The 18306-nt window shown below is 32.4% G+C and overlaps 1 protein-coding gene and 1 long non-coding RNA gene across 2 annotated transcripts; one reads left to right on the forward strand and one right to left on the reverse strand.

The window, feature by feature from the left end:
• Window positions 1-4729: 4729 nt before the first annotated feature.
• LOC140987466 (uncharacterized) lies at window positions 4730-6124 on the reverse strand. The gene is made up of 2 exons (XR_012177138.1): window positions 5559-6124; window positions 4730-5078 (listed from the first exon to the last, which is right to left on the reverse strand). It is a non-coding gene; the product is annotated as an uncharacterized lncRNA (long non-coding RNA).
• Window positions 6125-15896: 9772 nt separating this feature from the next.
• Window positions 15897-17739, forward strand: LOC140988136 (2-oxoglutarate-dependent dioxygenase 19-like). Its single transcript, XM_073457090.1, has 4 exons — window positions 15897-16189; window positions 16618-16856; window positions 16947-17274; window positions 17373-17739. Exons 1-4 carry the CDS (start codon window positions 15974-15976, stop codon window positions 17628-17630), a joined length of 1041 nt encoding a protein of 346 aa, XP_073313191.1. The 5' UTR covers window positions 15897-15973; the 3' UTR covers window positions 17631-17739.
• Window positions 17740-18306: the final 567 nt, after the last annotated feature.

The raw sequence follows: 18306 nt of genomic DNA on the forward strand, positions 1-18306 counted from the left end.
GCAACCGGTAATGCATATCGAAAACGAAAAACAAAAATTTTCAACATTTGAAGAGACTATTCTGAATTTTTTCATACGATTTCTTTGAAATAATTAATGTTACATACAGAGAGGAGGGTCTTGCAAGAGAGGGAGGGGCCGAGGTTTAGGGTTATGTAAATTCCGTCGCTATATTAATCGGCGGTTTTTTAAAAAAACGCCGCTTAAAAAACGATTGTTATTATGCGTAAAAATCAAAAAAAAACTAATACGTAAAAATTAAAATTATGTATAAATTTTCTAGAAAAAAAAAAGTGTTAAAACCTGAGTCGGGCAAAGATATGCAGCTTCACGTAACGGGAGATCGCACCGACGAGGAAATCTACGAAATGAATACGAAACAATGTTAGTACAAATAAAATAATCGAAATTTAGAAAAAAATTGATAGAGTTTTGCTACTACCAGATATGGGTGACAAATCATTCAAGAATATGTTCGTGAAACTCGGTATTTATCGACACATAGCGACGGTTGTTTCAAAACCGTCGCTAATAGCGACAGTCCACGTAAACCCGTCGCTCAAATAGCGACGGCGATAACTAACACCGTCGCCGATCTAGAAAATAGCGACTGTTATTTATAACCCGTCGCCGATCTAGATCGGCGACAGTAATTAAATCATCGACAGCTTCCATAAGCACCGTCGCTTGATCTAATAGCGACTGTTATGCACACACTGTCGCCGATCTAGATCGGCGCCGGTGTTAGGTACAACCGCCGCTTTTATAGCGACAGTTTTACTTTAGCCGTCGCTAATAGCGACAGTCCACGTAAACCCGTCGCTCAAATAGCGACGGCTATAACTAACACCGTCGCCGATCTAGAGTGGAGACGGTTTTATGTACAAAGATCAGCGACGGTTTTAGCTATACCTGTCACCGATCTAGATCGGCGACCGTGTTAGTTATCGCCGTCGCTATTTGAGCGACGGGTTTACGTGGACTGTCGCTATTAGCGACGGCTAAAGTAAAACTGTCGCTAGAAAAGCGACGGTTGTACCTAACCCCGTCGCCGATCTAGATCGGTGACAGGTATAGCTAAAACCGTCGCCGTTCTTTGTACATAAAGCCGTCGCCACTCTAGGTCGTCTACGGTTTGTGAATAACATTCGCTATTATCTAGATCGGCGACAGATTGTGCATAACAGTCGCTCTTAAATCAAGCGACGGTGCTGATGGAAGCTGTCGCTGAGTTAATTAACCCCGATTTTTCTCGCTATAGTAACGACGGTAAAATACAAGACCGTCGCACATGGCGACGGGTAAAATACCTGTGGCACAAAATGGCGACGGGTTTATGGAACAGTCGCTATTATGGCGACAGTTTATGGAAAACCGTCGCTATTATAGCGACAGTTTATGGAAAACCGTCGCTATTATAGCGACAGTTTATGGAAAACCGTCGCTATTATAGCGACAGTTTATGGAAAACCGTCGCTATTATAGCGACGGTTTGTAGTGAACTGGTGCTTAACAAAATTGACGACGGTTCTAATAAAACCTGTCGCTATATAGCGACAGGTTTTATTAGAACCGTCGTCAATTTTGTTAAGCACCAGTTCACTACAAACCGTCGCTATAATAGCGACGGTTTTCCATAAACTGTCGCCATAATAGCGACTGTTCCATAAACCCGTCGCCATTTTGTGCGACGGATAAACGGTCTTGTATTTTACCGTCGTTACTATAGCGAGAAAAATCGTCGCTTAATTAAATCAGCGATGGCTTTAATAAACACCGTCGCTGGATTTAATAGCGACTGTTATGCACAAGCTGTCGCCGATCTAGATAATAGCGGCTGTTATTCACAAACCGTCGCCGATCGAGAGTGGCGACGGTTTTATGTACAACGAACAGCGACGGTTTTAGCTATAACCGTCGCCGCTCGTTGTACATAAAACCGTCGCAACTCTAGATCTACGACGGTTTGTGAATAACAGTCGCTATTATCTAGATCGGCGACAGTTTGTGCATAACAGTCGCTATTAAATCAAGCGACGGTGCTTATGGAAGCTGTCGCTGATTTAATTAACCCCGATTTTTCTCGCTATAGTAACGACGGTAAAATACAAGACCGTTTACCCGTCGCACAAAATGGCGACGTGTTTGTGGAACAGTCGCTATTATAGCGACGGGTTATTAAAAACCGTCGCTATTTTAGCGACGGTTGCCGTTGCTTAACAAAATTGACGACGGTTCTAATAAAACCCGTCGCTATAATAGCGACGGTTTAGGAACAACCGTCGCTATAATAGCCGTCGCTAAACCTTCAGTTTTTACTTGCTTTGTTTTGAAAGAAAAACAAACGAAACGACGACGCGACGCGGAGGAGACGGAGTTCTTTTCTTTACTCACTTTCTCTCTTGTTTTACCTTGCTTTCTCTCGACTTTTTGCTGAATATTGTTCTGAAGTTTTCGAGATTATGGGGAGGGAAATTGGCTAGGATATGAATTGAAAGTTTACTAATAGATGGGAGATTAGAAATGTAAGATAGAATCTTTTTTATCCTAGAGTTTAGACATAATGGGAATGATTTGATATCAAAAAATTTGAGGGATAATTAGGAGTGCAATTGGTCGATTTTTTGTCTAGGAACAAGGGAGAAAATTGCTTAATTAATTATTTGTTGGTGATTTAAAAGTGGAGAAATTATCTACCAAGAAAGATTATGGAATTGAATCAAGGAATGAGTTGTCAAATATTTTGAATCTAGAAAAGGAGGGGGCCGAAATTTAACTCTTAAAAATGGGTTGGAATATTGCTTAATTATTAATTATTGAAGATTTAAAGTTGAAGGGATTATTTACAATGAAAGGGATAAGGAAAGGAATCAAATAATGGTGAGTTGTAAATTCCATAACAAATCTTCCAAGGTGGCCGATTTTTCTAAGATAAATGGGGATGAAATATTGCTAGATAAACATGGTAGAAATATTTCTTAAATGTTAATTAGTGGTGAATAAAATTGAAGGGAATTATCTACTATGAATGGATAGGGAAAGATATCAAAGTTTGAGAGTTGACAAATACAATTAAATCCTAAGAGTGTAATGGCCGAAAATTAAGATAATGGGAGGAAAAAATATTTCTTAAATGATGTATTTTAAATCTTTAGTGTTTTATCTACCCATTAAATATTTTAGTGAATTAAGAAATTAATTATTGAACTTTATTTACTACTTATCTCAAGTTACTTAAATAATTCCTTAAACATTCTCTTATATTAAAAATACTTATTAATTATCTTAAATAAATTCTATGAATGTTTTCTTAATATTATATTAAATTTTATCTCAATACTCCAACTCCAGTCCGACCTCACTTATTTAACTGAAAAAGGTAACAATTAAACTACTGCGTAAAATAAATAAATTTAAAGAAAAGAATTTAAATCCTCACGCAATAAAAAACATTTTAATTTAAATACTAGAAATTATGCACGACTAATACGTAGTCTGATTTAACGGGTTATACAAAAAGCATTTTACGTTTTTCAGCCATCGGTCTCCGTTCTTCTATCGCAACTTGAATAATCCTTAAAAATACAATGTAATGCATAATGACAATAAAAATCCTATTTAACATATAATCATGCATATCACATAATCAATTAAGCAATTAAAATAATTTAATTAACTATTTTTCAGAATTCCTAGATTTGCATGCCGTTGGATTACGTCGTCTTAATTTTGGACCTTACAATAACCATACTTTTACCATTCCAATGAACATAACCATAAACAATAATCATTACCATATCATACAATAATAAATCATGAATATCCAATAACCATATCTCCAAAACATCAAACCAAAGAATACATCATTGACAATAACATGATAAAAGGTTGGGATATTACAAGTTTATTTTAAAAGATTTAATTACATTTCAGATTCTTCTATGCTCAAACATATGAAATGCTGTTTCATTTTAGTTTTTCCTTTTGGGAGATCCTTTAATATATTATTGTTTATTGTCATTTTAAAATACCATATTTTATTCAGATTATTATGATGAAGCAATCGAATAGACCAAAATTTTGAGATGTACAATCGATTTGCTATAATTAAATTTTTTTTCTATCATTAAATTATATAGCATAAAGTAAGATTCGAAATTCAGCTCCGTAAAAATCATCATAATGTATGACCATTTACTATGTCAAATGTGACGTCAGAAGATACAAAGGAATATGTGAACTACATATTGTAAGACATTTTTATTAAAATCATATTCTAAATTGTCATTTGAACTCATTCCAATTAATCAAATCCATTTCTACATTTTTCTTGTGGGATTTAACCTAAAGAATTCACGAAATTTCAAGAATTCAAGCCCACTCATGAACAATTTAAAAAACCAAGATCGGAAGCTTGGTTAGCAGACTAACCGCACACAAGCTTGTGTTTATATATATATATATAGTAGTTTTTAAATTATAAAAAAGACAAAACAGATAATAATATTTTAAACAATAAAAGATGGCTAGATATCGCACAAGCTTTTGAAAGCTACATCCGAGCGTAAGCTTGTGGTCGAATAAGTTCGAGCTTGATTTAAGCTAGATCAAGCCAACTCGACAAGCTAACGAAGACTCTTAACACCCTAACTATGGCAAATGGTGAGTGCAAAAATGAGGAGTTGCCATCTTCTCAAGGATTCATGAAGATGGACACTGTTACAGAGAGTGTTCAAAAGATCTTGATTTTCTATAGCAACTGATCCAGTTCTGACAAGAATAAAACATACATCGGCTGACGCTTTCCAGCTCAGCTCAAAGAACCTCATTTTCGCCCAAACAAGCATAAAACTAAGTTAAATGGCACGTTATACATTGTTCCAACATTTTCTTGTGCTTAACCAAACAGCAAGACTAGAATTAATGCAAACAACGTAGACCCGAAATCAAGACCTTATGTTATGTTTCATATCTTTCGCAACAGAAGAAACAGCTTCTGGTCGACTTTAAACTTGTGCACCTTCAGGGGATCGCCTCTCAGCAGCAATTGAAGGCCTCCAAATGAAACATAGACAGCCCTGTCACAAATTAAAGATCAGATTGATTGCTCAATGAACAAGAGCTGAACGAATCATAATTCCGATGAAAAAGCAAAGCAGCTGGGTGCTAATGTATAATTTGTTTCATGTAATGATGGGGTTGAAGGATTAGGTTATTTTCATTAGAAATACTCAATTTTTAAGCTATAGTTATGAATACAGAAAGTATCCTCAGAAAAATATAATTATAAATTGCCTATTTAAAATAAGAATATGAAATTCATGACTCCTGTTAAATAAAAAGCACTTGAAATTTTTTTAATATCAGAAAAAAAAAATGAAAGATACGAAATACACGTCAAGATCCTTCGATTCAAAGACAACTCAATAAAAAAAAATGAAGCAATTTGGACTCTGACTTCCAACCTCTCACTTAAACAGCTGATTGAATAATATGGCAAATCAAAATTTTCTAGCATCACAATAACTTATTTTCAACAAAGAGGTACTACAACATACACTTTAGCATCACTGTTTCCATCATCAGTCTTTACTTGAACTTCTGACATTTTATACGAAAGGCCATGCATCACATACTCAAATTTGTCTGCAAGTGATTTTTGTTTGCCCTGCAAATGGACGATATGACCATAAATGAAAGCAAGAGGCTTGACCAATAACAATGCCCTTGACGATGTTGACAAATTGTTACTTTAGAATGAATCCAAACAAAGTCCAAGAATAATGTAACAAGAACCACTCCGGATCGCAACTCCTTAAATTTACAGAAAAATAAAACAAACAAAGGATCACCAAATAAATCACAAGCCTTGTAACAAACTCTTCTGCCCAGATGTTCGAACACACAAAATTGATAATTGTGAAGAACCGTCTATTGATGTATATGTCCCAACTCGAAAATTCGGTAATACAGTTCTACAAACCAACCACATTTACCATCACGAACAAGAAATGCAGCATTCATCCAGCAGATGACGAAATATAAAAGAAGTCCACGAATCAAGAAATCTGTCAGATACATAATCTTCGCAGAACTAATATGGTAAACATATAGAATTTCCTCAACTTTTNTGACTAAAATAAAGTCTATATTACACACAAGAAAATCCATCTTTGTAAAATAAAAGAAAATGACAAATTTTTTACTCCTATTTTTAATACTTGGATTGATTTTAATATGTATATCACAAACTTTATTTTTCCTATTTTAGTTATGTAGGAGAATATGAGTGTCAAACAAAAAATATTCATTGAGTTTAATGGCTTCAGACGAAAATAAGGACAAAAAAAATTCCAAGTTAACGGATGAAAACCAAACATTACAAATTATAAGACTAAAATCCAAAACTTTATCAATTTACGATACTATAATTACAATTTTCGAATATATATGAATTGATATATCATTCAACTTTACTGATTGTTTTTCAATACGTAATGTCCAATTGGCATGATTATTCTGTGTTTACCAAATATTATTTTCTAGAAGATGGGTATTTTATTTAATATTATATTCAATATAGTTGCAAGTAAAATTTAAACTTTGGATGATTTATTGCATTTTCTTCCGTTCTTGTGTTGCAGTTAGGTTCTGGAAGGAAAAATAATTCTTGGTTTATAAGATAATTTTAAAATTATCTTTTCTTTATTAATAAAATTTTGTAAAATAATTAATTAAGGGTTTTGCCTTTCTAGATTTTCAATTATTATGATAAGAATTTCATGATATGATATTATTGTTTAAAAAGAGTTTATTTCTAATAAAACTCTTGTTTTCATATTAAAGAGGAGAATTAGTTGCTAAAAAACACTTTTGCACGACGAGAGATCGAGAGAGAAAATTCAATTCACAAGAGCGTCGTCGTTTGAAGAATGCTGCTACCACGTGTTGCCATGATTGTTGGAGATGTGAGAACCCGAAATTTTCGAATACAATCAAATGGATTAGACAAATTCATTATGCATGAAATGTCCCTTGAATATACCAAAGTGACTCTTGGTGTGCTTGGATGAATGAATGAATACAATTAATGCTTGCTTGGAATGCAAGAGGTTGGCCATGAGGAAGTTCAAAGGGCAAAATCTCACCTATAAATACACAATTGTATGTTGAAAAGACCACACCCAAAATCATCACAAAAATTCGTCCCTCTCTTCTCCATTTCGACGTCTAAGGCAAAAAGGAAAAGGGAGAAGGCTTCGTGCAGTTCGAGTGATCAGAAGATACGCGAAGTACTGCTGGAATTGCTCCAAAAATCTAGGCAAATTCCTGCAAAGTTTCGGTCATCATCTGACCGAGATTCAACGGGAGTTGTACGTTCGGACTCGGCAATTTCGAAAACTATACCTTCGAATTCGTAAGTGGGTTTTTGTAATGCACATTCTTGTAATTTTAAACTTTGTATATAAAAAATATGACATGCTTGTATGTGTGTCTATATGTTCGAAAATCAGTGTTGTTATAATTTAAAATTTCGTTCCATGATATGCTATTTCTGTTCTTCGAAATTCTTTGATTCCGCTGTATCCATCTGAAATTCTGATAAGTTCTGTCCAATAAATCTGAATTCTATGTTGCACTATTACAACTCGATTTGAAATGGGACGAGAATTGTAATTCTGTCTGGCCTCCATTGGTGGGTATAAAACCATGTTCTGTCTGGCCCCCATCGGTGCGTATAAAATCATGTTCTGGCTGGCCTCCATCGGTGGGTATAAAACCGTGTTTTGCCCTCACCCCTTAGAGGACTAACATATTGGGGACAATTTGACCATGGAAATGAGAAGATTAACAGTGTTGTGATTGTTCTGAATTGCTTCTGAAATGCTCTTATTTGTCTGATAACCTTTGTCTCATATTTGATCTGGTTCTGTTATGATAAGTTAAAAGTATTAAGTTTTGAAAGTTTGTTAAAGAAATGCTTTAAAGATTAAGTTCTATATGTATCATTGGAAATCGATCGATCCCTACTTGCTGAGTGTTTCCCAAAATACTCACCCCTTACAAATTTCAGATAAAAATGAAGAGCAACTGAATGAGGAGGAACAAGAAGCTTTCTGGGGATGATAGTCGATGAGCAAGATTCAAGAATCAAGATTTTATTTTTCTTTTGTTTAGTTTCCGCTTCCGCTACTCTAATGTATTTTTATTCTATTGTCAATGCAAAGACAATGTTTTATTTATGAAAAAGACTGGTTTTTGGCATTTAGATACGAGGCTTAATTGTTTTCAAGTAATTGTTAAACAATGCCGAATGTCACCGACGCTTCGGACTAGGGGGTGAGAGGAGACATCTGAAAACAATATTTGTGGAAGTGTTGATTGAAGATCGTATTTTTGTGCTCCATTTTTCGGCACATTTTTTGTGTTCCTCGGATACTTTTGTAGTCTGATTATTTATTTTAGGAAGCAATTTGTTCTATCAACTTGTTGACAAAATTAGTTTTTCGTAAGATCACTAATATTGTTTTGTAAACTCAACTTTGTGTTTCTAGTTATTATTTTTCCCTTGAGACACCGCGCAAATTTTTATACTTGTGCATAATTTAGTCTGTCGTAGTCTATCTATTTAAAGTTGAATTGTGTGCTTAATTAATATATTCCGCTACATGTCGTAAATAGATGTTGTCAACACCTCTAACAACACTTGATCATCTGATACACACAAGTTCAATATTTTCTGTACTTTTATGTTAAACAAAATTCACACCACCTACAAATGGTATCACAGCCTACTCTTAATATACTAAGTACTGATTATGGTTATTTTTGTTTAACAACCTAATTAATGGAGGTGACACTTACAAACACAGCACTATGACCTCCTGTCTTCGATAAATCCAACTATAGTTTATGAAAGGTCATGATCAGAATATACATTAAGTCCATAGATGAAAGAGCATGACAATGAGTTGTCAGCGGTTGGAGTTTAAAATGGACCACCCAATTTTATCTCCTATATCACTAATAAGTTTGGAGATTATTTAAAAAAGATTAAAGGAAAAAAAAAAGAAAAAAAGAAGAATGGACAGCCATCCAAATTACCCAGTCTAACTGTTCCTGAAGAAACTCAGAAGTTCCCTACCTAAGGACAATTTCGGCAAAGAAATGAAGGCAAAATTCAGTTTAATTCGAAAAGGTTTGACTCCGTGCAATGCAGAGAGTGCAATGATTTTAGACATTATGCCAATGAATGTGATAACAGATCTCGCAAGAATAAAGGATTCAATGTTTCTCTTAGCGATGAGGAATCAGATGAGGAAAAAGAATCCAATGAAGGACATAATCACACCTCGTTGACTGTATTTTAGGAAGAAAAACGTTGGTTACAAGTAAATCAACTAGGTGTTGCCTCTAGTGTTGCAACACCTGATCGAAATTCATGTTCAAAATCATTATGCTTGAATTCTATAACTTCTAAAAATTTAAGTACTCATGAAGATTTTGAAGCTGACGATGAAGAAATCACTCTGGAAAGCGTACAAAGACTATATGAGTTGTATGTTGACTAGATTAAAATAAACAAGTTGAACACAACTCTCTCAAAGGAGAATACGGAGCTGAAGTCTGTTGTTGCTAAACTCAAAATGATCTTAAGCTAAAAAAGACTTGGATTGTGCAAAACTAAGGACGAGCTTAAAAAAGCAACTGACACACTTTCGCAGGTCAACTCGAATTTATCTAAGCTTGATTCGATACAGATTATGAAAACAATGTCTTTGAAAATTGGAGCATCATTTGAACGTCATCAATCTCAATATTTATCTAACCTATATATACACGTTTAACCCCACATTATTATTACATAGATTTTTAGAATTACGAGGACTCTACTTATAGAAACAACTATTAATAGAATGTGATATATTCTTTGTTTCACAATCCCTAGTTTCTTCTAGTTTCCAAATATTTATATCACAGTCGAAATGCCGTGTTCGACTTCAGACACGTTAGTTTTATATATGATTTTATCTATTGCCACTTAAAATTACGTGTAAGATAAAAGAAGATGTGTCCATGGCTTTTGGAAATAATCTAATGATCAGGAGATGCCCTTTAAGATTTGATATGGAAATAATTTTACCTTTAAATTTAACAACGTACGTATTTTGGGTTTAACTTGATAATTTTTCGAAGGGAACTTTTAGCAACAATAATTTTTTTTAAAAAAAATACAAAATTTTAATTTTTTATCATAGAAAATCCAAAGAAGGGATACAAAATTCATTAACAAGACAGAGAAAACAAGGTTGTAACCAAGATCAAAACTGGTGGGCTACTAGTATCTACCGGCCTCAGTTACATACTCGTAGTCAAAATTCAATTATCAACATTGGTTTTTAGTTGAAAAAATTAATGAAGCCATATGCGATCCAAGATTTTAATAAAATAATTTTTCAGTAAAACATTATTAATGATTTTTTTTATATTTTATTTCAATAAATATATAAAATCAAATTGCTTGAATACAACAATATTCCTACACAAAAGATTTTATTAAAATATTTATATTATTTTATAAGAATAATTAATTGAAATGATTAATTAAATTTATTGTTATATATCGAGAAATTAAGAGAGGTGATAGGGATATTACAAAGTGCAGAAATTGCAATCAAACTTCAACTTTATTGTTATGTTTTTCAACCTAAATACATAATGTGTCAAATTGGCATGATAGTAGTGTGTTTACTGAGGTAGATTTTCTAGAGAATAAGCATTTTATTAAATATTATATTCAACAGGCGTTTCCACTTTTGAGGTGACGAGATATGAGAAATCCCACAAAAATATGTGTGAATATTTGCACCAAAACTTTTAAGTCAGGAAAATATTTCAACTCCAAACTTTCTTACCTTCACACTTCTCATGGGCAGGACATTTGGTACACATGTGTAAAAGGGAAAAAAAGAAGAAGATATAACTATGTTGCGTTACGAGTGTATGAATGAGAGTAGTGCCAAGATTGTTGATTTTTTGAGAAGTTTTCGTGCGTCAAACTGTTGACGTTGCTCCGTTTGATCTAGTTATCTAGATTAAATAAACCGTTACGCCTGATCTTAACATGTAGTATTTTCTCTGCTGAGAACATGACTGATGGTAGGGAAAAGATAAGACTTTCTATAATAGATATGGAATAGCATCAGTAGATACACATGCACTCTCCGAACTTATGTCTTAACAGCTCGCCTTTAGTATATTCCAAGTAGTTACAGCACTAGTATATAGACATGCATCTCACTGAACTCGTGGCCTAACAGCTCGCCCTTAAGTATCCAAGTAGTTATACTCCATTGTCATTTTTTAAGGAAATAAAATTATGCATTGACTAACAATTATAACTTTTGGTCTAATAGTAAATTTTTGATCATAATAAATTGTTATGTGTGAAATAAATTATCTATTGAAAATATGTTTCTTTAAAATTGAGTGTATTTATCTCATTTGTCAGATGATTTATATCTTGTTTTAAAGAATATGGGTTTAAAAAATTGACTTTATGTAGGAGATTTTGTGGTGTTTTGATTCTTTTAAATATGTTAAACGATATTTGTCTTGACTAGTTTGAAGATAAAATATCATTATGCCATTTATCACATCGAATGAAAGAAATAAGGAGTCGGAGATGTTTAGCGGAATACATTAACTCTCCCATCAAAGAAAAATCAAAATTCAAGATTCGATTCATCTTACTGAAAAGACAACTTATTTACATATATATATAAGATCGTTTATTATATATTTTTGTCCATAAATTGAACAGTTACCAAGTTATTTTTCTTTGATAGCATTTAAGTGTCATCCAATGACCAACCTAGGTTTAATGTTTAAGCTTTAGTTTAAACGCCCTTGCATTTTGGAACGATTCAACTCATGGATGATGTTGAATAACGGAGCTATTTCAGAACGCAATTTTGGAGTAAAGAATTTTAGTAAGACTATGAACATTTTAATTAATTTTTTATGTTTATAAAACTATGAACATTTTTATTGAAAATATTTGTGATTATTTTGTTATTGTTTTAAATTATTATTTTCATAATGTGGAATTTTTTAGAATAAAATAATGATGCAATTATTGTAAGTAAATTTGTAATTTTTATAGATAATATGTGAATTTTTGGTTAAAAATGGATGAGATATGGTAGCTATGAGTAAATTATAAAGGAAAAATTGTATAAATTTTTCTTATATATATAACTCTTTGCGATTTTGGTCTCTATGTTGTAAAATTCTTGTCTTATTAATATATCTTTTAAGTTATGATAATTTTAGTATTTTTTCATTAGAAGTCCTTATGTGACACTGAACATGTCAACATCACGTCGCTGCCACATAAGTGTAGCATCGGTTTCATGTCATCACCACATCGAAAAATGGCTAAATTGAAAAAAAAAAAAAAAAAAAAGAAAAAAAAAAAAAAAAAAAAAAAAAAAAAAAAAAAAAAAAAAAAAAAAAAAAAAAAAAAAAAAAAAAAAAAAAAAAAAAAAGAACGAAGATAGCAAACCAAAACTAAAATTTGACTACATAAATGAGCAAAATCGCGAAATTGTAAAAATACAGGAGGACCAGAAGGGAAATATTTTTGCCAATTTAAAATTTACTAAAATAGATTTTTATGAAAAGAAAAAAAGTACTTTTTTAAGATAATATGAGTATTTTCGTAAAATTTAATCTCTTTTGAGCTAGCTTTTGGGATTGAGTTAGGTCAAAGTTTCAGTTTTAACATGGTATCAGAGCCCAGACACACCATTGTGTGTTAGATTGTTCATAGTTGGGCCAATCGTTAATATCTCTAAGCTCCAATTATTCATTCCTGATTCTCACATCAGTTGAATAGAGTTCCTGAGAGTTATATATATGGAATTGGACAGTCTTCTCCTTTGAGCTAGCTTTTAGAAGTGAGTTAAATTCAAGTCTCAATTTCAACAGAGGGAGATTAGATTGCCTCTGTCTCTTGCAAAAATAGCTCCCCTCATTTTTCTACCAAGTCGTTATATATAATAATTTTATAAAACTTTAAGTTTCATTCTGACACAAAATGTGACTTCTGCAAAATCAACAAAATATTTAATAGCCATTTTCAAAATTATTTGAGAAAATGTGAAAGAAAAAAAATATGTGAACACTTGAAATCAATTGAGAAGCCAAAAAAACATATGACACAATCGTTCAAATTAACTGAATCTAGAAATAAACTTAGAATCAAGAAAACACAGATCGGCCGATTTGCTTATGAAAATTAAAGCAAATCATAAAATATATGAAAAGAATGACATGTGAATAACATAGTCATCAAAATTGAAGCAGAAACTCGAAATAGATACTTCATATTTCAACAATTTCATATGCAAAATCGACCAAAAATCTTGGGCCGTGAATTTTGAAATTACTAAAAAAACGAAGATGACAATCGACATATTTTGTTGAGCTTGACCTTATATCAAGCCATTTTGAAGCCAGAAAGGAGTACGATTGATTAACCGATGTACTTGGCTGGGGGAAGATCGGATGGATTTGGTTGGGGTTGAGCGATCATTTGATAAGCGGAGAGATGTATTTTATTAAATGTATGTAAATTATCAAAGGACAATAAAGTAAAATTGTGCCACAAAGGGATTTGAAAATAAAGTGCCGATTCACAAAATATATTACAAGAGACTGGACCTTGATTTGACAAAAACTTGTGTGAGACGGTTTCGCGAGTCGTATTTTGTGAAACAGATCTCTTATTTGGGTCATCCATGAAAAAATATTATATTTTATTCTAAGAGTATTATTTTTTATTATGAATATCGGTAGGGTTGACTCGTCTCACAGATAAAGATTTGTGAGACCGTTTCACAAGAGATCTACTCTAAGGATTTTAATCTAATCTATTTTAATAATATATATTAAAAAAAAAGAATCAAGATTGGTTCTTTTTTATTATTATTATTATTTGGATGATAATTTACCCTCAAAATTAAAATTATAGCACTAATTTATCTATATTTTCTTCCATAAAAATATTCTTAAATTTTCCCAAAAATAACCATGTATGCCATTACTCGATCTGTAATAATTAATGCTAAAAAATTTGTAATAATTTAATTTTTTAAATAATATTATAAAAAAATTAATATGACGTGACACCTATTATTTACAAATTTATTCTCTTCAATAAAATCAATTACACCTTTTGTTTTTGCAACATAACCAAACAAAGCCATCATATATTCAATTATTAGACTAGGAAATGTGCATATATTTTTCCACCAAGAATTTTTAATTATTATGTTGGACAGATGTAGCGTACAAATTAATCACGTAATATTTAAATAATTATAAATTTGACAAAAAATATAATTTTAAAATGTTGATCCCATAAAAACTAGTACATAACGAAGCTGCCTAATTATTACATTTGACTATCCCATTGCATTTCAAGTCCTGCTCAATTTTTCTTTGCGTTCATCGAATAGAAATATATTCTTTTAAGATATCACGGGCAGAGCTAGGATTTTGATTCAGTGTAGCCAACCATAAACTAAAATCAATAAATTCAAAAATATATAAGTCTTTCTAACCAAGTAATCATTAATTTGGTCACAAAATAATTATCTTATCTTTGGTCTTTTCGAGTCTTCATATTTTAAAATTAATGTACAATAGCTTCATTATCAACTGTTAGAAATATTTCTGTGTACATAGACAATTGATTATCTTTCATTCAGTCGTCTCCAATTTGATTGAAAACACTGTCTACAATAACAATTGCAGATTTTAGCCCAACCGAACCTACAAAATTCCAGCATAGTGTGCAAGAACGGAGCCACTTGTAAGCCCACCTGACTTACAGTGTGGGTAGGACAGCTCGGATGTGTTCTTCTATTTTTAATATTTTACATTGAGATTTTAGCCCAACCGAACCTAAAAAATTTAATTTTTTTTTTATTATTTATCCCAAGTATATAAGTAGAAAAAGAAAGACAGCCTATAAAAAATTACTAGACTTGTATGTTTTTTTAAAAAAGATTTTGTCTTTTTTAACCAGACTACGTGTCTACCTGAAATTGCTTATGTGACAACCCTGCATGTCGACATTGATTTTTATGAAGAAACTTGAATATGTTATTTTTTTAGAATGTTATTTGGAAAGAAACACGATAGACTTCAGTGGAAAAAAACAAAAAACAAAAAAAAAAAACCAAAAATGAAAAAAATACAAGTAATATGACTAAAAATGCAAATCCGCCAATTAACATGACAAAAAAATGAAAAAAAAAAACACGCAAGTTACACAACTAAAATACAAATGCATCGTTAACATGATGAAATTGAAAAAAAAATCATGCAAGTTACATTACTAAAATACAAATGTTTTGTTAACATGACCAAATTTTAAAAAATCATACAAGTTACAAGACTAAATATGAAATTCATTGTTAATAAGATCAAATGTAAAAAAAAATGCAAATTACAAAACTAAAAACATGATTTTTTCATTTTTATCAGGTTTCCTTTGACTTGTCAAGTTTTCCTTTCTTGAACATTTCCGTGACGGAAACATCATTACCTGTTACGAATAGAAAAAACATTTGTATGAACTTACATCAAAGATATTTATTACAATGTCAAATAAAATCAAAGGTTTTGGTTTCAAAATACGGACTGTCTAATGTTTTTTTACCTGGAGAATTAATTGGGTTTGTTACCGAGCTGTTTTTTTTGAGAATAACAAGAGCATCTCTAAATATTGGAAGTTTATTTAAAACTGAATTTTCATGATAGCAGCTATACTTGACTGTGAATGGCCACCGCCAGTCCCTATAAAAGGACTCATTATCTTCATTTGCTCCACACAAATATTGAATGATCAAATAAACACACACACCCACACACACCATTTCACACACAAACACACATAGAAATGGCACCAACAGTTCCTCTTGTTAAAGACCTTGCCCAGTCTCCCGACCTGAAATCCATCCCTTCTCAATTCACTTTCATTAATGATTCGAAAGGCTCGGATTCTGATTCGCTCCCAATCGTCGATTTTTCCATGCTCGTCTCGGATAATGCTGATCAACGGTCCAAATCCCTTTTGGATCTTGGCAAAGCATGTGAAGATTGGGGATTTTTTGTGGTCTGTTTCTGGAAACAAGTTCACTTGGATTATCTTTAATAATAAGATGAGTCATATATATATAGCACTCATTTATATATATATATATATTTGAATTAGAATTAACTGATTTATAAAAAAGTTATTTCAAACAATTTAATTCAGGTTAGTTTAAGCTTTACTATATAAATATATTAAACCTTAGTGATCAAATTGTATTTTTTTTTTTTTTTAATTACAACTCACGCGGGTTGGGGGATCGAATCCGAGGAAACCGGCTAATCCGACAGCAGGGGTGAGACCATTGAGCTATTGGCCCGGTCTCAATCAAATTGTATTTCAACACGTGAAATATTAGTTTTTATTTATTTATTTATTTTAACAGATAATTTTCATATTAAGTTTAATACTAAAAGTTTCATCTTACTTTTTCAAAAAATCCCTTGCAGCTGATAAATCATGGGATCCCAGAAACTCTGATGAAGGCCATAATCGACGCAAGTTTGGAGTTTTTCGACTTACCTGAGGACGAAAAGCGGCGGTACGAGGCTAAGAGTGCGTCGGATCCCATAAAATCCGGCAGCGGCACAGCCAACGCCGCAAACCACAAGATTCTCTTGTGGAGGGATTTCATGAAATCCTATGTTCATCCCAGCTTTTACTGTCCGGAGAAACCCGTACATCTACGGTAATAAATTTATAATTTGTTGGTTGGATGTAATCATGGATCTCATCTTTGTTTGATACATGTATAATGAATGCGTTAATTGTTATCCAGGGACATTGTATCCGAATATTCCGAAAAAAGTCGATGTGTTCTGAGAAAACTCCTCCAGGGAATTTCTGAAAACCTGGAATTAGAGCCAGGATCCATGGATGAAGCTCTCAACCTGGATTCTTGCTTTCAGTTGTATGCTGCAAATTTTTACCCGCCATGCCCGCAGCCTGATCTAGCAATCGGGATCCCACCGCACACTGATCATGGTCTTTTAACATTTCTGATTCACAACGGAGTTGCTGGCCTTCAAATACAGCACAACGGACAGTGGTTCCACACCAACTCTCCGAAAAATTCTATTTTAGTTAACACCGCAGATCATCTTGAGGTAAATTCTTCGTTCAAATTCATATATGTTTGCGAAAAATTAACTAAAATAGTGCAACAAGTTAGCATCATGTTTTTTTTTTCTATTTTTCTAACAAGATATTTAGCAACGGAAGATACAAAAGTGTGAAGCATCGGGCTGTAGTAAACACTGAGGCGACCAGGATTTCAGTGGTCCTGGCCAATGGTCCAGCACCGGATGTAATCGTGAGCCCGTCTCCAGAATTGGTGAAACGCGACGGCCGTGCCTTATATGGTCCGATGAAATACATAGAATATGTGGAGACGATGTTAAGCAATCGATACGATGGCAAAGGGAACTTGGAATGCTTGAAAATCCAAGATAACCATGAATAGACAATTTATGTATCTTCTATATTTAATTATGATGCTTGATTTTTAAATAATCGAATGATGTTACAATAATTACTATGAGATATATATATTACACGTTTGTATTAAATTATAGTGGCCGCTTAGCGATATGTATATGGTATTTTCTTTTACATTTTTCTCAATAAATACTAGATAATTCATATCATAAATATATTGTAGCTTGTCTTATTTTTTTTATTTGAAATATTGAATATTTATGATTATTTTTTTTAAAAAATAAATAGGAATCTTTATGTGTGTAAAATTTAAAATTATGTTATCAAACAGATTAAGTTCATCAGCGATCAACTAACAACAGTAACGTCAAAGTAGCCATAGAGGACTGAAACAATATGGTCAAATTCAACAATGCTTTTGACTATATTGAGCCCACAATAAATGAAACTTTATTAGATATTAGGAATGCAATCCAATCAATTCAGTTGGACTAGCTATTATAGCTATAAACCCATCCAATCGGTTTGTGAGTTTTTTGGGTTGGCTTTTTATCCATATTTGATTTGTATTCGAAATCATAGAACTCAAGTCGAACCGAGCTAAAATTATTTTGTTCGATAATTTACCAGTCGTCCGCGAGTCTTAATATTTTATCAATATAATATAATTACATATTAAAGATATGTAAATGTTAAACATT

Source organism: Primulina huaijiensis, chromosome 11 (genome assembly GCF_012295235.1).
Source record: "Primulina huaijiensis isolate GDHJ02 chromosome 11, ASM1229523v2, whole genome shotgun sequence".
In the NCBI taxonomy this organism is placed as follows: Eukaryota; Viridiplantae; Streptophyta; class Magnoliopsida; order Lamiales; family Gesneriaceae; genus Primulina; species Primulina huaijiensis.